Genomic DNA, 27308 nt, shown 5'->3' with positions numbered 1-27308 from the left:
CTGTGAACTGATTGTTTCTAATTTGGTGGGTATCAGAGACAGATTCGGGTTTTAATTTCTCCCCAGAGTGATTCACAATTCCCTGTAATTCCACAGCCAATAGTTCCCTGATCCATCAGAATATGCCTGCACACAAACACCATCACACTGGGCAATGTGGGAGGCTCCCCGTGCACAGGGAGGATTGCACTCTGGCCTTTGACACTTGCAAAATGGGCCATGTTGCAAGATGCCCAGACTCTAGGCTCACCTAATGCTGTGAGCTAGCAGGAGGTCATGGGGAAGTGCAGCCTGGTCTGCAGATCACTCCACCTGCGTGGAGTAGTCCTCACAGGTGCCAGAGCTGTGCTGTGGTTTGACAGGTCCACTTTGAATTAGAGCGCATTGTTCCCAGCTGAAGGAATCCGTCCGTCCTGCTGCAGGCACTAATAACAACCCACCGAACACAGCCGCCATGCAGACAGCACTCAGCGATTGTGGGGAAAGGCCGCCATCACCACCACAGTAGATGGACACAGGTTGAAGCCCCGGTGTGACTCACCTGTTTTCTGAGCCGCCAGACTTCTTCTGACAGATGATGACAGCTGGTGCGTACCTCCCCGTGTACTCTGCGCTCTCCTGGACATCCCAGATGGAAGGGCTGCTGGCTCGCACGCCCACGATGTTCACACCCTTCTTCACCTTTGCCCTGTTGAAGACAGGAAGCCATGTCTGAGACGCTCTGTGGTCCTGGATCCTGCTGATGGGAGCAGGCCATGAGCTCATTCACACGCTGCCACCTTGAAGGTCGGAGCTCAGGAACAGTAGCAGTTAAATACGAGTTTACCACCGCTTCCTGCCCCCCTGTTCTTCCCAGGTACCCCTAACTTTAATAAAGGAGCTGTGGTAGTACACTGGCCTAGATCAAACCAGACACAGAGGGAAACAGAGGATCTTCCTGCTGCTTTATGCCTTTAATTAAAACACCATGGGCGCGTGCACACACATGCACACCACACGCACACACACATGCACACATACATGCCTGCCTGAAAACCTTTACATTGGGAAAACTAAGTGGAAACAGGAAATGAGCTAAGCATGCAAAAGTACAGGTTCTAATAAGGATACACCTTCCCTGAGAGCCCCCCCCCCCCCGCCGTGTACCAGCAAGTGAGGAAGGAACACTTCTCCTTCAACTAATTTCCCCCAACAGCGCTCAGGTTCACAATAGGATGCTAAAGCTGAGACAGGAGGGAACACAGGTGGCCCTAGGCACCTGTGGGCACCGATCTTATCTGCATAGGTCTGCTGGGCTTCTCAGGTTCTGCTCTTTCTAGGTCCTCATCACCGCTGCCATCGAGGTCCCCATAATCGCCCTGTCTACCATGTCATCTCACTCATAGTTATGGAGGGCTTACCACACCCTGGATGCACAGCTAAGTTCACCACGAGCTTTTTTCCTTCCATCTCACAAATGCACTCTACAGTCAGGAACAGTTTAATTTTTGCCAAGCAGAGGGGAACCCATGGCCAGGTGCAGGATCTGACCTGCAGGCACCGGCTGCCTGCTGCCTCCCAGTGAGCTTACCAGTGCAGGGCTAGTGGACCCCACTCCATTCATGCCGTCTGCTACACAACCTTGGTCAGTGTGGTCATGCCATCCGATGTCTAGGCACACCTCAGTCAAGTGCAAACTTCCTAGAGCCCCCTGACAGTGCACATTGGCCATGTCCCCCTCTGACCAGGGAGGGTAGGCGATGTGCCCACAAGTATTCCTCCAAGGCACCGGAGACTCTGTTCCCTGGAGGAAGGAGAAGAAGGGAGCCCAGAGCTGGTGGCCTCAAATGTTCCTAATCTTCCCTAAGAAACCTCAAAGGAAAGTGCGCATGCGACAGTAGCATGTGGAGACAGGATACCACAGTCATCTGCTGCCGGATTCCTAAGCTGCCTCTGCGCTTGAAGAAACCGTGATTCCCACGTGTCTTCTCTTTCTTGTCCCTTGTGGAAAACAAAGATTTTGGAAGCCTGGTCACTGAGGTGACCAGTAGGAGGCAGCCCAAGGTGGACTGGCCCCCATGCTCTAGGTTTCCAGACAGCAGGGCATGAACCTTGAACCCTGGCTGTTACCATAAGAGGAGGCAAGTTAGGCCCCTGCTCCTGGGGAGGGGGGACTGGCAAGGCTGAAAGAAGGTGACACTCCCAGGATTGGAGCTTGCAGAAAAATTGAGACATGACTGCCCCCAACTAAGGACACTTTCAGGAAAGGCTCCCCACAGCAGACCTGAGGCAGCCCCCTCCTCACAGCAGGGCTGGCACCTGGGAGCTAGGGTCCAGGAAGTCCCTCCAGGGCCTCCTTGGTAATGGTGAAGGCTCTGGGCTCAGATGTGCAGACAGTGGAGCCCGCGCTGACCAGTCCCCAGTGTGGCCTTGATTCCCAGGCTCCGGGCACATGGGCCACCAGTCCCCAGGGGGGCCCTGACTCCAGGCTCAGGGTGTATAGATGAATGGTCCCCAGTGGGGCCCTGACTCCCAGGCTCAAGTGAGCTTCCTGAGGGGACAGCCCTCAGTGTTGTCACTGCAGGACATTCTGTGACAGCAGCTGGAGAGGATGCTGGGTGCTGGCTGCAGGTCTCCCTGCACTCAGTTCTGTGACTTGTCCCCCTGCAAATTATTCTTTGCATCCCCTCGTGGTAATAATTCTTAGCAGTGAGTGTGACTCTATGTTGGGTCCTGTGAGCCTAACAACTTGTTGACCTTGGGGGTGATGTGGGGTCTCCAGCACGTGCACTGATTTGCCCCTGAGTCATGATGCCTGATTTGCTGAAACTCAGTCAGATTGTTGGCAACGAAGACTTGCTAGTTAAAAAAAAAATTCAATTCACGGGGACAGTGACTATTACAACAAGATGAATTCTAAGGGCTTTTCCAATTACTGTGCCCTGGAACTTTATTGAATCACATTTGCTTGAAACAAATAGGTTACTGGCCAGATTTTTGGCAAGCGTTTTGTTACATGGGAGATATCAATACATGGGACTTTCCTGACATATAATGGGTTTATATTTTTTCTTAAATTTTATTTCTACAGTAGGTCATTTGGGGTTAGGATAAAGTTTCTCCAATGAAAGGTTTTCAAGTTCTTGAGATGAGACAGGCTGCTTATTTAACCTGGACAGTACCAACATTTGTGGCTATTACTATGTTGTAGCTACCTGGAGCTCTCCTGGAGGGTAGTGTCTCTAAGAGCCAATTCTTTCTGAGATTTAGAGCAGGATGTGGGAATTGCCATTCATAAGTACGGGACATCATCCTAAAAGAAGGCATGTTGCCAGGGCGTGCTTTGGGTGACCTGGCGAAGGCTGGTTTCCGGAGAGGGGTCCGTGCACCACGGGTAGTTATTGATCATGAACTATGCCAGCTACTGAAACTCACTCCTCAGGGAACCAGCCCCAGTGCTCACCAAGCACGGCTTCGTGGTGTTAATAATTTTGAAACACTTATCTCAGAGCCACAAGTGGCAGTGTTTGGAACGTTACAGCAGTTCTTAGAACTCATGCGGATTGGCTCCACTGGGTCTGAACCAAATGATAATTTCTTCTTTGTTTATGACAACTGAGTTACTTACAGTCATTAATGGAAGTTTTATAACCTACTTGTGGTTCAATAAATACAGGTTACATTGACAGCCTCATTACACAGAGATAAACATAGTACTTGATTTCCGAAGACGCTTTGCTGCAGATTTATATTTAATAATATATCTACCATGGTGATGGGGGGAAGGCCATAATTTTCCCCAAAGCTCTCACATGCAGCGTGGATTGCCACAGCACACCCTGCTTGGGTTGGGGGGATGCCATGTTTATAAAGCACAATGAAGCTCCACTCTATGTGCAGAATACATATGAGCTCAAGCATATATTAAGTATGATATTGATATTATGGACATAGTGTGCCTACAACATACACACACTATCCCAAGTAGCCAGGCATATGATTGACACAGTCAGGAACAGCTGGGAACCTGGATATAGAAGGGATTGCATGATTGGTACTTTTGCCCCTGCCCGACCCACCCCTCCCATTCCAGGTAGCAGTAGCCTATTACATGTTTTGCCCTCGGTCAACCTGCACCCCGATGATGAAATTGCCATTCCAGGGGCTTCAAGCCTTCACCCTGGGCAAGAGGTGGACAGGTGACCCAAGCCAGCCCAACCAAAAGCTGTCTCCCTGGAATTTGATCATAAGAAAGAGATGCAGCAGAAGAGAAAGGAGCAGGAAATCCATCCGGCACTGTGGCCCGTGACGCCCCTGTGCTACACCTCCCTCTCTCTCTCTGGTCCCCTAGGATTGACACATGCAAGTGTTTCTGAACCTGGCTTGTCCACTGTCCTTTATCCAATGAGATGCTTTCCACCCTCCCTCCTTACATGAGCCAGGCCTGACTCTTTCCATTTGCCATTCTATGACAAGCTGAGGCTCAGCTGCTGTGACAGTGCTCCCAAGGTTTGCTCACTTCAGAAGCGAGGAATGGGATCTTGTCCTCTGTGGAAAGGCATGCCTGGGATTTCAGGTCAGGGGGCCGCTCTGCTCCACTCAGTCGCTCAGGGATCAAGGGGTCAGGTGGCTATGTTAGTCACCCCCTGCATCATTATAACCAAAATCCCTGACAAAAGCAACTGAGAGGAGGAAAAGTCTACTTTGAGCTCATGATTTCAGAGGTTCAGTCCATGGTCAGCCAACCCCCTTGCTCGGGGCCCAAGGTGAGGCAGAGCACCATGGTGGAAGGGCCAGGGGGGAGAGAGGCTGCTCAGGTCCCGGCTGGTGGGAGATGAGAAATTCACTTCCTGTGGAGCTGGAAGCATGGTGGACCGTGTGGGCACAGCCAGTGAGTCCACCTTGAGATCACCTGTGTGGGAGGCTGCTCTTGGCTAAGCAGAGATTAGTTGGCTATGCTGCCCTTAAGCAATGACCCCCACCCCCACATATTTCAAGGGAATTTGAAGAAGGAAGGTAAGAAGAGATCCCAAGTGTCTCCAGTTCCAGGAGGAAAGGCTGCCTGTGAGCTTCTCCCCAGAGATGTCAATGGGCACCTTTTTCCCAGGGCCTGGTCTTCAGTAGACCACGCCAGTCACTCCCCTCACGTCTGACCTACATGCCATAGGAGAATTTTGTTTTGTTTTGTTTTAGTGAGCTTTTCCATCACTATGACCAAAATACCTGACGAGAACAATTTAGAGGAGGAAAGGTTTGTTTTGGCTCATGGATTCAGGGGTTCTATCCATGATCAGCCCACTCTGTTGCTCTGAACCCAACATCACAGCAGGAGGGTGTGGTGGAGGAAAGCAGCTCAGGACACAGCAACCAGGAAGCAGGAGAGAGCGAGCTCCACTCACCAGGACAAAACAGAAACCCTAAAGACAGCCCCCACCAACCCACCTCCTCCAGCCACACCCTGCCTCCTGCAGTACGCCCCAGTTAAGCCACCTCAGTGGATCAATGCAATGATCAGGTTATAACTCTCGTAATCTAATCCTTTCACCTCTGAATGTTCTTGCATTGTCTCACACATGAGCCTTTGGGGACCTTACGTCTAAAAAATAACACTATTCAGTGACACACAGTGCCCATCCTCCACCTACACCAACTGAGGATTTGGTAACGGCATCCTTCCTGGTCAACTGGGGGAGACATTGGGCAAATGGTTTGCCCAATGGTTCAAAGTCAAGCAAAAACCCTTTGGGGGTTACAACAAAACTTTCTAAAATTATTCTCTGTCTCCTCACTTATTTTCTGTCATTAATTGTGGCAAAGAAAAAAAAATAAGCCCCATTTTCTTAGATGTAGTAGCTGAATTACTATATTTGCAATCTTGGCTTCTAATTTCTACTTGACCAGAAAAAAAACATTTTTATGGCAATATCATTTGCTACCAGATCCACATGCATCATAGCTTGTCACAGGTCACTCATTTTCAGAGCCCATTTCAGTCCCAGCCTGCGTCTTGGCCTTGGCCAACAAGTCTATGAGTGCACTTGCTCAGAGGTCACTTCAGTCCTGCTGGACCGTGTCCCCTGCTGCCTTGGTGTAGCACTGGCCTCTCTGTGTCCCTGAATACCATTGCTAAGGCTCCTTGTCCTGGCTCAGCACTGCTGCAACACACACAGGCAGCTAGACCACAAGGGAGACCTGAGATGAGTGCAAGCCACGATCTACCAGCACAGATGCCCACTTTTTAATTGTGCACCCTACCAGTAAATACACTTTGGCACACTATTTTGATAGAGGCCTGTGTATTTACAAACTTTGTACTTGGCCTGTTGAAAGTACGTGTGCTGCAAAGCATAACGAAAGTAGGAAATGAAAGTATCCAGATAAAACCATAAACATACTAAGAAATCCTGATGCTGCTCCTCTCCGTGTCAGTCACTGGGCACACTCTCGCGCACACACCCCTGGTGAAAGGAGAGGGTGCATGAAGACCTCTCCCCTGTGGACTAAATAAAGTACATCTGGCCCTCCGCAGAGCGGACCCTGCACTGCGGCTTCCGGTTCAAGTCTGCAGGAGCACAGGTGAATCAGTGGGCACTGCCATGTCTGGGTAGAGGTCAAGGTGGAACTAAGGCAGTCACGTGCAACTAGTTCTGACCGCCTGCTGTCAGTGAGTTGCTACTAGGACCCGAGGCACTGCCCAGCTGCCGGACAGCGGGTCTGTGGGAGATGAAAGAGGAAGAGCCACTCCAGGTGCCCCTCCACAGCCAGGGGAGCCTCAAGCCCGCTGCCTGGGCAGGAGGTCGTAGGCGTGGCCTTGGGAGGGCCGGACGTCAGGGTGGGGCCTCCGAGAGGGTGTGGCTTAGGAAGAGTTGACCTCCGAAAAGGGTGAGGTCTCAGGGAAGTGGCAAGGTCTCTCAGAGGCCAGGCCCACCTGTGGCAGCATGGAGGTGGGTGGACTAGCAGAACACTAAAGGGCCTGGATGCCATCTGTTAGAAAGCACAGCCCACACCAAGAGCAGCTGCTGAGAACGTGGGCACAAGCCTCCTCTGCAGGGCAGCAGCGCCCCCCCCTCCCCCCCAGTCCTGGCTGCCTTCAGGCTGGGAGTGGCCATCATCTTCCATGATGGAGGGAGATCAGAACTCCATCAATCACTTCTGAGAGTTGTGTTAGGGGACGTTGGCAGGGTGAACAGGTGGGTTGATGGAACAAAGGATGCTCCTGAAGCCATAAGAGAAGAGACCACCCAAACGCCCACCACTCTAAACCTAAACTGCCAATGATTTAGTGATCATTCTCCCAAGGGCTTCTGCATGCACATCCAGTCTACACTTGCACATAAGCAGGATCCTGCCCAGGACTGAGAGTAAAGCTAAAGCCACAGTGCGTTGCATCTGGGCCCAAGGCATGAGCCTGTGTGCTGTCCCCCACAAAGCTGGCTGCTGGCTCTGGGGATCCCCAGTTCCTCCTGGCATAGATGAGCCCATCCTTTTTGCCCCACTGACCTGTGACTCACTTTACTAGCATCCACAGGTGCTCACTGGCTTTTAAATGCCATCCGGAGCTAAAAGCTTCCTGCACACAATCTTCAGTCTTCTGAGCGCTGGGTTCCTCCTGAAGCTCTGTGCACGGGAAGGGTCAGTTTTCCCTGCAGGGAAAAGGGACAGCAGGAGGCTTCAGAGGGAGCCATGCCACCCACTGACAGAAGCCCTGTCTACTGCTGTCAGTGAGTTGCTGGCCTGAAGCAGGGTTGGCAGCACATGATCCAACCACTCCTGTGGCTGCAGCTGCTTATTCCTTCACTGATCTCCGCCACAGAGTCCTGTGCCTGGTACAGTTAAGATGAGATCACGCGGGCATCCTCCCGCCATGGTGCTGAGAGTCTGGGGGAGAGGCAGCACAAGAGACTTGGACACACAGACTTTCACACGGTGCCTATGTGGACAAGTCTGTGAAGGAGGAGCGAGGAGAGCACCAAGCCCTGCGTAGGCAGCTGCTCTTACAACCACTGGACGTATTTTACTACCCACATTCATGCTGAAGGCAAACCCCCAGTCACTGGAGCACGTGGGCAGGAAGAAGGGAAAGATGCACAGCCTACAAAGACGTCTCTGAAATCCTGTTTACTCCTTGCCCCACAGGAGTGGGGACGCACACTTTCCTCATTCCTGCTGGGCACTGACTCCGCCCAGCAGTCCAGGATGATGTGCTGATATGTTCCTGCTTATCACGTGAGAGCAGTGTTGAGGGGCTCACAGGGCACAGGTGACTCCAGGAACACCAGTGTTTCTCATTCGGAAAGACACAACCTCGATAGGGACCTGCGTCCCTCAACACGGGCTTCCAGGAAATGGACGCTGCAGGGGAGGAGAGAGGGCAGAGGAGGCCACACCACCCCATCACTGTTTCCGACTGGACAGGTCATTGGTGCTAAACTACTAAATGACACACAGCCTGAGCCACCCACATGGATGATCACAGTGGAATGGCCTTCTCTCTATGTCACTGAATTTCGCATTGCGCAGTCATCGAACTCACCAGCAGAGATGTGAAGAGGAGTCTGATTCTGCTGGACCTGAGGGGGTCTCAGCAGGGGGTCTCGGCCCAGCGCTGGCAGAACTCAGGTTTTGGCTGTTGTTATCACCATTATTTCCCTCATTACGCAGAACCCTGGACACCTCGTAATTTGAACCAACGTTCACCTTCTTTCCACCTCACCTGGACAACAATCACCAGCCAGAGCCCTGATGTGTTTGAAGAAACAGCAGAATCAGCCGCCATCTTGAGCTCCAATGGCAGATCTGAGTGACAGACCGAGAGAGCCAGTGGGTCTCAGAGTGATCAGAGTGAGCCACATCAATGCTGTCAGCACAGGGAGCAGGACACGTGTTTGCAGAGAAACAGCACCAGGTGGCCTTCCCAGCTGCCAGGGCTTCAGAACACTGGACGCTGCTTCATTCCCAGGGCACAGCGATTCACAGGGTGAGATGCGTCTGGTTTCAGGGTTTGGAAGAGGACATAACTTCACTGTTAGGAAGTGAAGTTATGATTTCCCCACCCATGTGCTGGAATTGCTTGCTGCTGTCTCCTGCCAATGGTCACCAGAGTTCCAGGGGAATGGCTCAAGTACACTTCTTTAATGAGGGAAAAATCCTAAATACAAAGCAGTACTAGGGTTAACAAACTGGATTGCTATGTATTATACATGTGTATAGTATGTGCATATAGTGCACGTATACAACGTATATGTATTATATGTGTGTATATATAGAAAGAGCACACATACAATGTATTATTGCAAGTGTGTATATGTAGTGCACACATACATGTTATTACATATGGGTATGGTATATGTGGTACACACAATGTACATGCATTACATGTGTGTATAGTACATGCAGAGCACGCACATGCTACATGCATACATTATGGGGCTGTTGGGATATACATAGTGCACGAGCTGTAAGCGTTTTTAGATCCTGGCACCTTCGTGCATATGGTCCATTGCTACAGAACCTCTAAATGGCCATTTGGGGAGATGCTGCCCATTTGCACATTCACAGACACTATGGTGCCTTCAAAGGGGCTTTTTCTTGCCATTTTGGTCTTTTGGGGTCTGATAAGTGAGCACAGTATTTTCATAAGCACAAGTAGTGCTGAGCGTCTGCCCATACGTTTATATTTGATTTCATTTCTCCTTAAATGCTTTCTCACATCCTCTGTCCATTTCTCGGTTGTCCTATTTGTCCTGCGTTCGTGGTTTATTAGGAAGCTGATGTTGATGGAGGTCAACCCCTGAAATCTTCTGGAATTCACTGTAGTTTGAGAAGTGAACTAGAGATCGAACTTTATTCCCCTGTGCGGTTCTCATCAGACTATTTGTTAGATGATCCCTCCGTTCAGTACTCGTTGATTTAAGATGCCGTCCTTAATCCATAATAAATCTGTATGTTTACGGCTTGTATGTGGCCTCTGTGCTAGCTCTTATTGATCTGTCTGCCTTCTCAAGCACCAGTTCCTAATGTTTTAAACCCCATAGCTTTTGACATATTTTAATATCTGTTGAGGCAATTTCCTTCCTTTTGCTTTTCTTCCAGGGGTGTCTGGGTGTCTCATATTTCAACAAGAACCGTTTCTGTGAGCACCTTTTCAAAGGCAGGCTTTCAGTTTGAAGAAAAAGAGAAGAAAGAAAAGAAGAAACATAAATAGTTGTCACACAGGGGGCCATGTAAAGGAGCTTCCAGATCCAGAGAGCACCCCCTGGACGTGTTTCATTGTAGCACTCAGGTCAGTTATGGGATGGTGGTCCCAGCTCTGGTCTCCTCGAGAGGTACCAGGGGAAGTGTGGGGACCCATGTGACCCCCAAGTCAGAAGCCTACCCTGCTGCCTTGCACAGCGTTCTTTATGATACCATAGCTCTTTGGTGGCCTATGGTCTGCCTTGATGTCACTCCACTTCCTTGGGCCTTGGTTACATGTACCCAGCAAGGATGACCTCAGACCAGCAGCCTTCTCCTTCTTCTGATCACAGTCATTGGGTCACACTGATGAAGCTCAGGAATTCCCAGGACCTCCTACCCCATCACCTTCCTCATCCCTGACCTGCCGGGAGCCTTGAGGGGTGTGGGATCCGAGGATTTCACCACAAATTAACTGAGCTTGAAGTGAGCCTGTGGGAAGGCAAAGGAATCAAGCCCTGCTGGCATTGAGCCCTGATCCAACCATGCCTGAAGCAAGCGAAATGTATGCCTATCATATATGTTAAGTGAAGGATCTCATTCCTTATGGGCCTCCCTTTATAATTTTTATTGCAATCATTTTGCATTATTTTTTAAATTTTTTTTATTCTTACTTACTTGTTTCATTATGGTAAGAGCACTCTAGATTTTGAGGCCCCCTGAAGTTCCTGTGTTAGAAATTCAACACCCAATACAATAGCGTTGAGAGGGGACCTCTAGGAGGTGGGTGGGCCAGGAGGGCTCTGTGCTCAGGAAAGGCTTAATGTCATGATCTTGGCAGTGGGTTCCTTATCACTGTAGTGGGCTCCCGATAAAGGGGGGTGTTCAGCCCTCTTCCTCTGGCTCCTTCCTGGGCTCCTGCCCTCCTGCCTTCCTCCATGGGATGATGTAGCCCAGGACCTTGGACATCCAGCTCCATCCAGAACTGTAAGAAACGAGTCTGCTTCACATCCATGACCCAATCTCAGGTGTGCTGAGATGGCAGCACAAAGCAGACAAACACTTGATGTGAGATCTATTGGGTGACAACTTTTTAAGCACACAACGCAGTATTGTCAGCTGCCCACACAATGCTGGGGCACAGAGACGTAGGTCTTCTTCTTGCATAACTGAAACTTTACACCCCTCAACTGGTATCTGCCTCCTCCTTCCCTCATTCCCCGGCAACCACCCTTCCACTCTGCTTCTAGGAGATGGGCCACTCTCTGTCCCCAGCAGCTTCATCACGATGGGTAGGGCAAGGTGACGTCCTCCTGTCTCCCTCTCTTGCAGCCCCCATTTCACAGTGGAGTGGGAACAAAGGCAACCACAGGCCCAGGTGGGTTGTCTATCCTGGGCCAGGCACTCCATGTGGCTGCTCTGGTGACAGAATCTCTCAGCCCTGCCTCTGCTGCTCCCCGGGAAGGGCACCAGGAGGGGGAGCAAAGGCCCCAGCCACAGGCATCTGCTACTCTGCTGGGCATCAGCCATCTGATGTGAGGTGTGACAGGGACTTGGCTGGGTCCTCCTGCTGCAACCAGTGGTAGGGATAACTGGGGGTTCATTTGTACCCAGGGACCCCTGAATTGGATTAGGACTCTCATTGGCCTGGCCTCTCCCGTGCTCGGTCCTGCAATTGTGAATCATGGGTTTATAAAAAACATCTACTTATGCTTTCTTAGATGAGACAACTGACAACCTTAATTAATTCCTAAAACCCTGCTGCTAAATGAAATTCTGTTAAATATATACATATATTTAAATAAACATATTCAATGTAATATTATTAATTTTAATGGGAAAAATTATGATGATTTCCATTCCAAATAGGCGGCTCCCTAGACGGTAAAAGCTTGCATCCATTTTGAGTACATGTCAATCTACGCGTCCAGCCCCCTCTGCTCAGAGTGAGCAGAGAGACCCATGGCCAGGCCAGGATTTAGGTTTGCGAAGCAAGTTGTGGACAGGGTAGGTGGCACTGAAAGAGAATTCTGAAGCCTTATGAAAAGACGCCTTTGCAAGCAGCTTAAGGCCCTTATTTTCATACAGCGCATTGATATGCTAATTAGAATCTATGCTGCTCTATGAGCTTCCTAGTGCCATGGAAACAAATGGCCACAAACTGGATAGCTTAAGGGCTTCAGAAATTGATTGTCTCACAATCTTGAGGCCAGAGTGCAAAAGCAGTGTCTTTAGCAGTACCACAGAGCAGAACCTGCTTCCCAGGGTCACCAGCAACACAGGGTGGCCCTTGACTGGTGGCGGCCTCAGCACCTCTCTCTGGGTTCCTGGGGTCTTCCTCCCACCATATCTGTCTTCCCATGGCTTGTTATGAAGATACTAGACACTGGCTTTAGGGCCCACTCTATAATCCAGTGGGACCTCATCTTAAGTAAATCTGCAAATAAGGTCAGATTCACAGGGCAAGGATGAGAGCACAGCAGGGCACAGCTCATCCCACAGCAAGGTCATGTCCAGGGATCTCCATGTGCAGCCTGCAGATGCAGTTTCCAACCAAACATGGTGCCTGATCAAAATCTATATGACATTCTCTAACAAGAAAGAGGCAGACAAGTAGGTTGGTGAATGTGTCAGCTTGAATCTGTGAGGTTGAAATACCACTTCCCACAGTGTGTCTGGGGATGAAAAATCATTACACCACATAAAGAAGTCTTGTCTAAAAACTTGTGTAACTCTGAAAAAGCTGCTATGAAGTTTTACCCCCATGTTACAGAGCCACTTCTCTGAGGCACAGAGAAGATGATTAACATGCTTAAGATCATACAGCTAAGAGATCTGCTCTCATGCACTCTGTTGTGGGCCCACTTTCCTGTCCCTGTGGAGTTTCTGGGCAAATTTTCATGGGGACTTGGTACATAGAGACATCTAGGTCACCCTCATGCCAATGTGCCTGCAACTGGCTTTGGGGTGTGGATGTCCCACCCTGAGTGAAGGGATGCCTAAGGCTAAGAGATGCATCACTCATCCAAAGGCTCAGATAGCATGTTATTTCAGACAGTGACCACCTTTCTCATTTTGCAAATGAAAACCAAGAAAGATTGGACAGAGGTTTCCAGCCTGGACACTTCATCACCTGAGTGAACTGTTGGGCTTGCTGAGAAAGAGGCCCTTGAAGAATTGAGCATCACCCTGAGTGTGTTGGCCCTGGGGATTCTCTCTCCACCTCGTCCAGGCACAGGGCAGGACTTGCTTCTCCTCCCCCTTTGATACTGGGCATGTTTGACCACTGGTATGGTCATGTGACCTGACTGGCCAATGTGAGCTGGAGGGACACGCATCCCACCTACAGAAGTGTGAAGATGTCAGGCACAATTTGAGGTCTGCACCCAGGGGCTGAATGTTCTAGAAGTTGGCGACTTCATTTGCCTGGATCCTGGCTGGGGACCAATGAAGGCCGCAACAGACCTAGAATCTGGTGGCCTCGGGGCATCAAGCTCTCTGGTTGCTTGTTACTGCAGCGTGACCTGCACTCTACTGTCTCTTAGGGACAACTTTCCCTGCTCTTTTCCCAGTAGGCCATGAGCACGTCACCAAAAGCTGGAGTGAGGGTCTGCGGCTATTTACCCAGCCTGGTGACAGGGGACAGACTGACCCAGCTCTGGCTGCAAAGGCTGACTTTTTAAGCAGAAAAGAAGCAAATGTCTAGATTTCTCAGCATTAGATGAAGAAAAAAAATAAACAGAGAACACTTCTTACTTTAACAAATGAATTCTTATCCCATTCTGGTATTTTTTCCTCTATTTTCATATTCAAATCCACTGCTGGGGGAAGTTCTGGGGCTGCAGGGGAGAATTCTTCCTCTGGCTCCATCTAGGAGCGCCTGCTCAACCCTCTCTCCAACGCCCCCTGCCGGCGGGCTCTCCTGCGCAGCCCCCAGCCTCCCAACTGACAGTGACCACTTCCAGGAAGCCTCCCTGGCCCCACAGGGCACTTAGCGGCCACGTGCTGCCCGCTGCTCAGCAGCCAGCTGTTGCACTTTCCACAACACTTAAGTAACAATTTCACAGCCATTACCAGTCTGCAGTAATGAGGCCGGCTGAAAGCTAAGTGCAGAGCAGGTTGTAAACTAAAGAGAACCCGCAGTGAAGACAGACACCTTGATAAATACCAGGGGACAGCTTGTCTATTTTCATTGATTGACTTGCCTCCCCACTCGGCCTCCTTGTCCTCTCCGAGTCCTCCTGCTGCTCTGCAGCCTTGGTGCACTTTTCCAGAGGTGACCGCAGTGGCACGCCCCTCCTGTCCCTCCCTCGGGGTCTTCCTCCCACCAGGAAGGGAAAGGCTTGTGGCCAGGGTGGATGTGGTGCTGAGCCCCAGGAGCTAGGTGGTGACCACTGGATCAACCTCCTTGCCCCTCTTGTGGTACCTGCCTTGGGAGCTTGGAGCCACCACATGAGAAGTTCAAGGCCACCAGAGGGTGAGGAAGCCCCACCATCAACTCAAACAAATAATTAAGACTTTTTTGTTGTTTTAATCCAGGTTGTGGCTGGCCTTGGAATGGTAGCTGTTGGCTTGGCCTGATAACAGCATCAATAGCTCCACTGCCACCTTTGAACGGCACCTAAGTGCTTCACTTTGCCCCCCTCCCCTAGCCATCTCCAAACACAGTTATCTTTCTTGCACATGCTCTGACCTAATCCTGTCCACTTTACCACCTGCCTGTCCCCTGAAGGAGTCCTTTATTTGCTCTTAATAAAGGGCCTAAGTCACTGTTGAGTCAGTGTCCACATGTTCTGGTAGAGTAACCATCACCCCAAGACTCAGGAAATACAGAGGACTCCACAGCCTGCTGTACTTTGATTGAAGAAAACATCACTGAGAATATGGCAGCTAACATACAGGCAGGAATGGGAGTCCTCCCGAGTCTGGGAAGTCCTCATATGTACACTGCCAAGTCTCTCTCCTCCTTGAAGTTCCTTCCTGTAGGACTGGGAGAGAGCAGGTCTGCTGAGGCCTGAGAATAACAATTGTTTAAGAAGAATCATGACAGAAATAAGCAGTGTGCATTAGGTCCTAGCTGCCTGCAATTCCAATTTGAACTTTGAAACACAAGTATGTTGGAAACATTGGGACCCAGATGTTGCAAGAAGGAAGCAACATTGTAACTCTTTTTCCACATTAACATCCATCCATCCTGCCATCTATCCATTCATTCATTTATGTATCTATCAATCCATATTTATTATTTCTTCTCTATAATCTATCATATATATGTCTGTATAATCTAGTTATCTAGCTATCTATCTACATATACTTGATCATCTCTCTAGGTGTACCTATGTAGCATCTAACTTTCTACCTCTCTATCTATCATCTGTAGAAATTAGCTATTCCCATATGTATAAAATCTCACCTCCTGGGCTGGGGCTGTGGCTTAGTGTGGAGCGCTTGCTTAGCCCATGTGAGGCACTGGGCTATGATCTTCAGCTTCACATAAAAATAAGTGAATAAAATAAAGGTATAGTGTCCAATTACAACTAAAAATATTAAAAAAAAACACCTCTTGACTATGGCATCAGGGTCACCCCAGTCCATACCCCACAGGCCACACACAGCTGGGAGTCTGAGCCTCAGGACAGAGTGAAGCTGCTCTAACACCTGCCCGGTACTTGCAGGTTTGATGCCCCACTGAGTGGCCTCACTATGGCAGCCTCTTAGGGTTGGGTCCCTCCCCTTTGAAAAGTCTCTTGGGAAATAGAAGGTTTTTGTGACTGGGCTACGTGATAGTTTTTTATGTATGACATATAAAGCATAAACCATAGCAGTAATGAAATTTTTAATGCCTTTCATCATAAATAAAATTTCTGATTTTCAAATGAAAAAAAAAGAAAAGAAAAGTCTCTTGGGGTCCACTCAGGCTGGGTAAACTGCTGGTGGCCCCAACATGCCCCTGTCAGTCACCATCACCACTGCCCTCCTTGCTTCTGGGATCTGCACTCTGCTCTCTGGTCACGTGAACCAGCGCTGGACCACCACGCTCCCCTCCTGCTGGCCACTGCACCCTGTCCCTATGCCCCTCCTCTCTGCTCGGCTCGGGCTTCTGTGCTGAGTGCTCTTGGTTCCCTCAAAGAGGAACCGCCACATGGTAACTCAGAAACCTTTCCTGGGGTGCTGCCATCCCCAGAGTGGACTGGGAGGTGCTCTGCAGCTGGGTGAGGCTGGCCATGGGCTCATCTGCAGCTCCTGTCAATGTTCTCGGGTCCACGGCTTCCTGCGGCTGTTCAAGTGTCCTGTTGGGTTGGGAGGGGACACGCGGAGTCTCTCCCAGGCCCCAGCAAGCCAAGGGCACTCATTTCCCTCTCTCCTGTGTCTACAGGAGAGCCACCTTCTGTGCAGCCCTCCTCACCTTCACATCCCTGGTTGTCATTTATGCTGGGTCCCCATCACAGATTCTTTATCCACAAGGGTCCTCAAGCCCCAGGCTTCAGTGAGCACAGGCAGGAGGCCATGGGAGCAGAAACCTTGCTCGGCTCCACGATTTCCACATGTCCCATAGCAGAACCCCTCTCAATAGAGGGCCCCAAACTTCCCAGGTCCCAGCACAAGTGACTTTCCTTCCACCTGGATGCCAATGTCCTTCTGCACCTGCTGGATGTATCTCTCTGTCCCCTAGACTATTAAGGGTTGTGGTTCCTGTCCTTCCAAACCTGAGTGCTGGCATGTCCCTTCCATAGCCCTGCTGCATAAACAGCCCCACCCCCAACTCACGATACCCTACCCGGGGCTCACACTCCAGTGTTTCAGGCCTTGGGCACTTTGAACCAAGGTCAGGGATCTGATCCAGGGTCCTCCCCCTGACCTGGCTGGTGGCCTGGGGTCTCTAATGACACACCTTAAGTGTTGAGTTATATTTTCCTCTCCTAATCAAAAAGCACTTGGGACGGGCACCAGGTGGTGGTGGTTCTAGAGAAACTTCATGCATTTGCATTTCTCTGACTGCTAGAGATGGTGAGCATTTTTTCATGTACTAGTTGATTGATTGTATGTCCTCCTCTGAGAAGTGTCTGTTGAGGTCCTTGGCCCATTTGTTGATTGGGTTATTTGTTATCTTATTGTCTAATTTTTTGAGTTCTTTGTATACTCTGGATATTAGGGCTCTATCTGAAGTGTGAGGAGTAAAGATTTGTTCCCAGGATGTAGGCTCCCTGTTTACCTCTCTTATTGTTTCTTTTGCTGAGAAAAAACTTTTTAGTTTGAGTAAGTCCCATTTGTTGATTCTAGTTATTAACTTTTGTGCTATGGGTGTCCTATTGAGGAATTTGGAGCCCAACACCACAGTATGTAGATCGTAGCCAACTTTTTCTTCTATCAGATGGCGTGTCTCTGATTTGATATCAAGCTCCTTGATCCATTTTGAATTAACTTTTGTGCATGGCAAGAGAAAGGGATTCAGTTTCATTTTGTTGCATATGGATTTCCAGTTTTCCCAGCACAATTTGTTGAAGATGCTATCCTTCCTCCATTGCATGCTTTTAGCCCCTTTATCAAATATAAGATAGTTGTAGTTTTGTGGATTGGTTTCTGTGTCCTCTATTCTGTACCATTGGTCCACCCACCTGTTTTGGTACCAGTACCATGCTGTTTTTGTTACTATTGCTCTGTAGTATAGTTTGAAGTCTGGTATCGCTATACCGCCTGATTCACACTTCCTGCTTAGCATTGTTTTTTGCTATTCTGGGTCTTTTATTTTTCCATATGAATTTCATGATTGCTTTCTCTATTTCTACAAGAAATGCCGTTGGGATTTTGATTGGCATTGCATTAAACCTATAGAGAACTTTTGGTAATATCGCCATTTTGATGATGTTAGTTCTGCCTATCCATGAACAGGGTATATTTTTCCATCTTCTAAGATCTTCTTCTATTTATCTCTTTAGGGTTCTGTAGTTTTCATTGTATAAGTCTTTCACCTCTTTTGTTAGGTTGATTCCCAAGTATTTTTTTTTTTTGAGGATATTGTGAATGGAGTGGTTGTCCTCATTTCCATTTCACCCTAAGATACCATCTCACTCCAGTTAGATTGGCAGCCATTATGAAGTCAAACAACAACAAGTGCTGGCGAGGATGTGGGGAAAAGGGTACACTTGTACATTGCTGGTGGGACTTCAAATTGGTGCAGCCAATTTGGAAAGCAGTATGGAGATTTCTTGGAAAGCTGGGAATGGAGCCACCATTTGACCCAGCTATTCCCCTTCTCGGTCTATTCCCTAAAGACCTAAAAAGAGCATGCTACAGGGACACTGCTACATCGATGTTCATAGCAGCACAGTTCACAATAGCAAGACTGTGGAACCAACCTAGATGCCCTTCAATAGACGAATGGATAAAAAAAATGTGGCATTTATACACAATGGAATATTACTCTGCATTAAAAAATGACAAAATCATAGAATTTACAGGGAAATGGATGGCATTAGAGCAGATTATGCTAAGTGAAGCTAGCCAATCCCTAAAAAACAAATGCCAAATGTCTTCTTTGATATAAGGAGAGTAACTAAGAACAGAGTAGGGACGAAGAGCATGAGGAGAAGATTAACATTAAACAGGGATGAGAGGTGGGAGGGAAAGGGAGAGAGAAGGGAAATTGCATGGAAATGGAAGGAGACCCTCAGGGTTATACAAAATTACATACAAGAGGAAGTGAGGAGAAAGGGAAAAATAATACAAGGGGGAGAAATGAATGACAGTAGAGGGGGTAGAGAGAGAAAAGGGGAGGGGAGGGGAGGGGAGGGGGGATAGTAGGGGATAGGAAAGGCAGCAGGATACAACAGACACTAGTATGGCAATATGTAAATCAATGGATGTGTAACTGATGTGATTCTGCAATCTGTATATGGGGTAAAAATGGGAGTTCATAACCCACTTGAATCAAAGTGTGAAATATGATATATCAAGAACTATGTAATGTTTTGAACAACCAACAATAAAAAATTTAAAACATAAAATAAAAATGAAAAAAAAAGAAAAAAGAGAGAAGAATATGGACAACATTATACAAGGTGGAGTAAGCTAGTCACAAAGTGACACATATAGAATAATCTACCTTACATGTATAATCTAAAAACATTAAATTTATAGAAGCATTGAATATCATGGTGATTATTGAAAGAAGGAGCAGGAATAAAGGGGAAATTTTAGTTAAAAGATATCAAATATATATTTGCCAAGAAAAATAAATTTTTGAGATTCATGGCTCAGAATGGTTACTACAGCTAATAATAATGAATTATGTTTTTTTAAAATTTTTTTTCTTGTTTGGAACTTACAGTCTCTCTAGCCTCAGCCTCATGAGCTGCTGAGATTACAGGTGTGAGCCACTGTATGTATATTCACCTAGACTGAATGATTTTCAAAGTAAAAAAAATGTATGTGAGATGATGCATGTATTAATTATCTTGATTTAATTACTCCACAAGTATGCATATCTCAAAACATGTTTTTATACCCTCTAAATAAAGAGCTGTCAATCAAAAAATAAAAATAAAAAAAGAGAGAGAGAAACTTCATGCAATGCTCCACCTTGGGTGGCCAGCCGCTTGCAGGCTGAGGTTTAGAGAAAGGTAGGGAGAGAATATGGGGCAGAGATGCTGTCCAAGAAAGAAAATCAACAGGCCCCTCTGTGCCCAAGGACACCACAGTACCTTCCCGTGGCTCCCCAAGGCCTAACATGTAGCCAAGTTCAGTAGTGAACACCACATGACTTGCCTCAGCTGCTCAGGTCTCTTGCAGCCCCTCTTTCCTCATCCCTTGCTCAAGCAGTATCACCTTCCCTCCACTGTTCCCCCTCAGGCAGAGAAATATGGCCCTTTTGGAGTCTTCTTCACTGAGAGTGGGAGCTGGAGACCAGCCTGGGGGAAGCCCATCATCTCCTCTGCAACTTGCATGCCAGAAGATCCCAGTGAACCTGCAGGGTGAGACCGGAGCCCAGCTCCCTGCCATTTCTCAGTGACATGGGTGCCAGCTGGACTGGACCTGCTGGTCTGCCCATGTTTCTGGGAAATTGAAGACCCGGTAAGCTCTTCTCTAGTGCATCCTCTCTGCCCCTGACCCAGCTCCACTCGCTGGAGTAATTCTCTCCTCTACCCCACTGTGGCCTGAACCCCCAGCCTTCCAAACAGCATATTCTCCCAGCTATTTTACTGTCTCTCTCTCTTTCTTTCCAAGACACCCATATCCTGCCAATTCTCAGGCTGTCAGTAAAAACAATGGCAATAAGAAGAAGTGCAGTAACTTGCTAAATCCACTACAGAGGCTTCTTTTCCAAACTGGAAAGCCAAGCCGATTACACAGAATTCAGTTTCGTCTTTGATGGGTGCTCAGCAACCCAGCTGTACTCATCTGGAGCCGGCTGCCTCCTGCCCAGGCTGGATGTGTGCAAGTGCCCCTCACTATCAAACCGTGACCCAGGTCACCAACGATGGACACATCTGGGTCTGAGGACATTAGGAGCAGGAGGAAGCTCTGCTCTGGATGGTAACGCTGAAAGACAGAGGATGGGAGTCCAGGTGCAGAGTGACCCCCTCAGGACCTCCTGGCCACAAAGTGCCCCAGCAGAGCCTGCCCTGAGCAGAGCACACATCATGTTCCAGTACCCAGGGAGCACACACTGCACTTCCAAGGGTTGATGTTGAAACATCCATTAGAGGGTCGTCAGAGGAAGAAAGGACCGTTCAGACATCCTAAAACTTTCTTCCTAGTTCACATGTTGCTGTTGGTATTTTAAACTAAATGAGAAGAAGGGGATGTGACATGCTCATCAGCATGCAGGCCTCTCTCCTCCTGGGCCCACTCATCCATTGCAAATCCCCTGCAACCCGGAAAGATGGAAAACAAAGAGTAAAAATAGAGAAAAATTATAGCTTATGATGCACATTTAAGGGAGAAGATTTCCTGACACTACAGGTTTGTTTATCTCTCTCTCCAGGGATGAAACAGGAAGAAAAATTTAAAAAAAAAATAGAGACCTGCCTGAGGAGCTGCCCAGACTTCTCAGAATTGCACAGTCCATCTCAGATAATGGGGTACGGAGGGTCTGACCCCAGTCTGTCCTAAAGTGCACACACCGTCCCCTGAGGCACCGCACAGCTGGTGCAACGTGGAGGTTCCAGCCTCTGCTTGGCCTTCATTGCAGGCACATCGTCCGGGTTGCCTTTGCTGGCTGGAAAACAGTGCAGGGCACGGGAAAGAGCACTCATGCTATTCTGGGATGTGGTCTTCCTCTGATACAAACCCTCCGGGCCACCATCCTGCTCTGCAGCCGTCCATGCACCAGGACTGCAGGAATAGTGCTGCTTCGGCCCTGGCCACCACTCATGCCAGCACCCACCACCTGTATCAGCTCTGAGCAGAGGAGGGCCCATGGATGGTCCATCAGTCCAAGTTCAGGCCAAGGCCTTGGTGATATCAAGGGTTCCTCTCACATCTTCCTATGACAACAGAGAGCTTCATCCTCCAGAAGTGCTCAGTGAGACCCGCAGCATTGTCTTAATGGTGGTTGAAATCAGCAGAAAATGTGTCCAACTTTACTGTAATAGGTTGTCCTCCTTTTAAAGCAGTGAATGGAAAAAAATGTTGCAATTTTGCTGGGACCTCTTTTATACCTGATGGTCCCACCACCTACTCGCCTTTCTTGCACACACCTAGGAAAAGCACAGCTCAAGGCTACAGTGCCTGGTCCCATGGACCTACTCAAATTTAAATTAGTTACAATGAGACAAAGTCAATTCAGCTCCTCAGTTGCATAGCAACCGTTGAGGAACCCAGAGCCTCACTTGGATGGGGACCAGGGCATTGGACGGCACCAATGGAGCTTATTTCCATCATCATAGAAAACCCCATTGGACAGCCATGCTCTAGAATGATTTTGACAAAACTCTGTATCCCCAGGCATATTTTGAAGCTGACATTTAAAATTCTCCCTTTTAAGCAGCAAAGGTTGGAATTTTCAGTATATTGTAACTATTGACATTTTAAAATTAAACTGTTATATCTTTTGCTTAAAAGTATTCACTAGATGCTAAATACCATGGTGATTTGATACCCACCATTATTCACTTTGAAAAAAGTACACAATCTCTTCTTCACCACAGTTAAATTTTATACTGGCTCCTTTTTTTTCTCCTTGAACTTCTGTTCCTGTTTTCTGTCTTTCACGGTGTTTTACCCTGTTTTCTACTTTATGTTTCTAGGTCTTTTATGGCTGACTGTCATTATCTGCAATGGAAAGTTGTACATTGGTTCAAATTTGTTCTTCCTGGTGTCCATCAGCCTCCAAATGCTTAACTCAGAAACAGGGAGCAGAATGGCAGTTGCCAGGGTGGAGAGGAGGGGACCTGGGGAGATGGCCCAAGGGTGCAAATTTCTCCTCCCACAAGTTCTGGAGCCCCAAGGTGCAGTGCAGATGGAGAAGGAGGTGCTAACTTGGCTCCAGCCTTCACTCAAACCTGGGTCCACATCAAATCATTCTGTCACGTGCCTTGAAGATATGCCATCCATGTTTGTCCATTAGGGGTTTTAAAACTAAAAAATATATCATTCCATGTTAAGATTTCATCACAATTATGTTAAGCACACACTTAAGCAAAAATAAAGTAAGTCATAGCTTTAGGGAATAATTATTCTACACAAAACATCAAAATATTACCAGAAATGCATTGATCACTAAGAGGAGTGGAGTTGCGGAGTCAGGTCAGTTTGTACTAGGAGCCCAAGCCCTACTGACTTACAACAGCGAAGAGTTAGGTTTTGCTCAGTGGTGAGGTCCTGGGAGGAGAGGTGGGAACCAGGCTGGGGGAGGCTGTCCAGGAGGCTGCCTGCGCTACCTGGTGCTGGGAATGGAGGAGGCACATCTCAGCAATGGCTCCTTGCAGGTGACACACGTCATTTCGCCACAGCAAGTTACATGACCACAGGTCACTCCATAGGGCCAGGAGAGTGTAATACTCTTATAGGGTCCTATCTGGACAAAAAAACTAAAGCAGTTCTAGAACATTCTCAGTTGACAGTGTTTCCGATGAGTCATCAGCAGCCAGCTGGGAGTTGGGTCAGGAAGCCCCCGCCTACCACGCCTTCTCCCTGCACTAGAAGTCCCCAGCTCTGGAGCTTCACAGGTGAAGCTGCAAGGCGTAGGTCTTCTCTGTATTGCAAAGTCCCACGCCCCTCATTGGCAGACCCTGACCCAGGACCGCAGAGTAAAAGGGAGTCTGGTTTCAGGTTGCTCCTCTGGGGTGCAGAAGAAAAGGTGAGAGGGTGCCGATCACAGTGACCTGACAGTGGATGTCCTCTCTCAGGGGCTTTCTTCCCCCATCAGGACACAAGTTAGTGGGCCAGGGGAGTCAAGGGAGACAGGGTCCACCTCCACCGACCCCTGCAGTTCAGCTTTATGGATGGATTTCTGAGAAACTCTGAACTAAGTGCATGCTGTTATTGCAATGTCACTCAATTCCTAGAACTCCTTATGTGTCAAATTACATTGTGATACACCACCAGAAGTGATGATTAAGAAAGTAACAATTGTATCAGTTCCTCCTTCTTCACTAAAAGCAAAGAACTAGAAATGGTGGCTTGCAAAAAGTTTTCCCATTTTCCCTCATAAGAGAAATCCGCTTTCTCAGAGACAATAATGTTGCTCAGTGGTCTACAGGGCTGTTGGGACCATAGGCTCTGCAGCCCAGGGGAGTCATCTTAAGGAGACCCTGGGTGGGTGAGCAGGATGTCCCCTCCCTCCCTCCCTTCCTTTCTCTCCCTTTCCCCCTCCCCCTTCTCTCTCCCTTTCTTCCTAATAATGGGAAATAGGAAGCCAAGCATTTCCTTAGGCAGGTCAATTTTAAGAATTGGAATATCTATAAATAAATAAGCCACAGATGCCCATATATCTGTGGCTTGTCTGGCAGGACACAGGGCACACCCATGCTCGAGCCTGAAGACCTCTGCTGTTCTAGAACACCCTCTAGGGCCACAGGGAGACCAGAGGTCTGGTAGATGAATACTCACAGCACAGAAGCCACACAAACCCCAAGATGCCAGCCTCTGCTTCCCGTGGGTAGAAAGAGGGCATGTCCTCTTCACACAGGACACTTGGCACACCCAGGCAGTGCCCTGCGACAGGGTCTGAGGCCACTAGTGGAAAATCTGTCTGAATTTCCTTCCTCTTCCTCTACCAAAGCTGTGACAACTTAGCCCAGAATTCTTCTCACTCCCTGATCAAAACTGCTTATTGCAAGTCTTTCTGCCTTGGACTCTGAGCTGGAAGACGCCCAAAAGGGGACAGCTGGGCTGAGTCTCCAAACTGAGTTCACCTTAAAGGCTTTGATTTTTTTTTTACAATAGTTTTTTTTTTTTTTTTGTACCAAGGATTAACCTCGGGGGAGCTTAACTGGTGAGCCATATCTCCAGCCATTTTTTAATATTTTATTTTGAGACAGGGTCTTGCTCTGTTGCTTACAGCCTCACTAAGTTGCTGATGCTGGCCTCAAACTTGCAATCCTCTTGCCTCAGCCTCCCAAGTCACTGGGATTGCAGGCATGCACCACCATGCCTGGCCTCAAAAAAGTTTTTGATGTGCAAAGAATAAGTGCACCTTTGCTTTCTTCTAAGTCCAGTGGTATAGGGACGTTTCACACTAAACATCAACAGGCAAAATCAGGTAACACACAGGACAAAGCTGGGTGCTGGCTTCAAATAAAAAGAAGATGGTCAAGTGGGCTGGACGCCTTGGGAAACAGGGTGCAGAGGCCAGAGCCACACATGCACGTATCTAGAACGTGGATCCTGGTGCCACATGGAGGGTTGTGGCACTCGATGCAGCTGGAGTCAGCAGACATGGGAACAGTTGGGGCAGTGTGCAGAGGTCCAAGAGTGCGCTCAGTTGCCCATTGATGAGCACCGTGCAGGGAGGCAGGGGCGTTTCCTAAAACAGAGGAGCATGTTTGCTGTGCATTTCCTGCGTAGTTGCTGGAGATGTGGGCGTGGACACCATGGTCCTCATGACCCCCTCACAGAGATGATTGGCCAGGTAGGCATGGCCAGGCAAGTGTGGGAACAAACAATACCCACCCACCAAATAAATGGAGGGGGAGTCCTTCCCACTGCTCCCTGCTCACCAAGTTCAGTGGCTTCCTCAAGGCCAAGAGCGGTTCCACCACTGGGAAGGTCACTGGGCCCTTCCCCTGGAGGAGAGATGGGACCCCGAGAGCCACTCACCACTGACTGTTCCATACAAACAGCCCAACATCAAGGTGAAAAGAGTCACCCCTTCCCTGCCTCGTGGGTGTTAGAGGATGGCCAAAACGGGGACTTCCACAGCAAGGACGGCCGCAGCAGAAGGCATACGTCACATCCAGGATCTCACGAGGACTGGTGGCGCTCAGTAGAGCAAAAGGTTCAAGATGCCAGGAGTGGGGAACAGAGGCTTTGGCTTGGCCTGGGACTCAGGGACACCTCTCTGGGGAGGGCCACTGCGTTGGGATGTATAAGCTCATTGACATGAAGCTGTGGCGACCTTCCTTCCTATCTGAGGCTAACTCAGGATGAGCACCCTAAACCATGCCCCAAACAACACCTGCACCCACGAGGTGCAGGTCATCCCCACAGCCTGTACACAGAAGCCCAATGGTCTCATCCACCCTGACACCTGCTTTTCTCCTGGCAGCGGGAGCAAGCCTGGTTTCTCCAGGGCGGGTCCTGCACACGGATGCCAGGCGTGGAAGAAGTGCCTTCGCACAGGAGGCCTGAGCTTCTTCATGTCACACTAATAGTTTCCCTGATTGAAAATCTGAAGCAGACAAGTGTTGGGAGCCCATGAGATAGTGCTGGAGTCAGAATAATTCATGGAGAACAGTCTAGCACTACACAAGCTATTTAAAGCTGCATAATATACCCACAAACTCTTATTAAGGGCTGTGGTTTCCAATCCTGTGAGACAGAAACCAGTTATCATTATGCCTCACCATGAAAGCAGATTAAAATTAAATCAATTTGTTTATCTCTGGGTTCTCTGCCCAATTAGCATTTCAGAAAGAAAAGCATTCTGTTTCCATAAGAGGACAAGCCTCCTTCAAATAGAGATATTAAAAATATAAATCTCAGGAGGTTTTCAGAAATAAATTTAATTATCCAAAGGGCAGCAGCCCAGTTGGTCCGGGCCTAGGAGCTGTGTGTTCTGTGTTAGTGTCGGCTTCCTGGACACCATCCATGGCACTGAAGCGAGGCATAAAGCTCCCCTGTAAATTAACCCAAAGACAAGTCGCTTTCTCTCCAGATACAGAGCTGTCAATTCATTTCATGGTTTTCTTATTTTAAAAAACCTTCTTAAGAAGTATTTTATGGCGAAACAGTGGGATATCTTCTATACTTCACATTATGCATTTATTAATTTGTAAAATTCATGTAGTCCTTAGCTTCAACAGACCAAAACTATTTTCAAAATCTCAGGGAGTTGGCCCAAATGCACCTGCCTCTGAGTGTGGGTAATCTGCTTGACCTTGATGACCAACTGGACAATTGAGGTCAAGTAATATCGGAGTCCCAAATTCTGTATTTGGAAAGTGGCATTGAGGTTTTCAACTCCTCCATCACAGCACGAAATAGATTTGAAGCACCCTCTGCCCCTCATGAGGGAGAGGATGCTGAGGACCAGTCCACGCAGTCAGGGGACCGTGCCCCACCGGCAAGCAGCCTCACCACCCACCCAGTTAATCATAAGGAACAGATGCATCCTGAGCCCCTGAGGAGGAGAAGCCCACCTGCCCTGACTGAGGGAGACCTGGCAGTCCCTGGCTCTGTGCCACTGGACCCTAAGGCCTCTGCCCCTGCAGCTTCTGACATGAGGGGTGGTAACAAAATGCTCAGTCCAACCAAAGGGTCATCATGGGGTGACTAAAACTACATGTGAGCAAGGCCTCGACCACCATGCTCCCCACCACCTGCTGCCCCTGCCCTCCCCCACACACAGCAAGGTGACTGCTCATGCCATCCCTTGGTCTGGCACGACTTCCAACCTCTTTATAAACCCCAGGGTTCTGTGCAGACTCAGCTTATATAAAGTCCTCCTGGGCACTCCCCCTAAAGCTACGCTCCTTTGGTCCAACCAGCTAAAC

General features: G+C 48.6%; 1 protein-coding gene across 1 annotated transcript in view; it reads right to left on the bottom strand.

The window, feature by feature from the left end:
- Positions 1–27308, bottom strand: part of Tmem132d (transmembrane protein 132D) — a 506271-nt gene that overhangs the window by 271945 nt on the left and 207018 nt on the right. Inside the window, exon 3 of the mRNA XM_046445929.2 lies at positions 542–688. Within this exon, the coding sequence (XP_046301885.1) occupies positions 542–688 (147 nt within the window). The remainder of the gene's footprint in view (positions 1–541; positions 689–27308) is intronic.

Source organism: Marmota monax, unplaced genomic scaffold (assembly GCF_021218885.2).
Source record: "Marmota monax isolate L192 unplaced genomic scaffold, Marmota_monax_Labrador192_F-V1.1 WCK01_AAM20220418_F8-fsc00200, whole genome shotgun sequence".
Classification (NCBI taxonomy): domain Eukaryota; kingdom Metazoa; phylum Chordata; class Mammalia; order Rodentia; family Sciuridae; genus Marmota; species Marmota monax.
The sequence above is the reverse complement of the archived record's forward strand: the minus strand, read 5'-3'. Positions and strand labels throughout refer to the sequence as shown.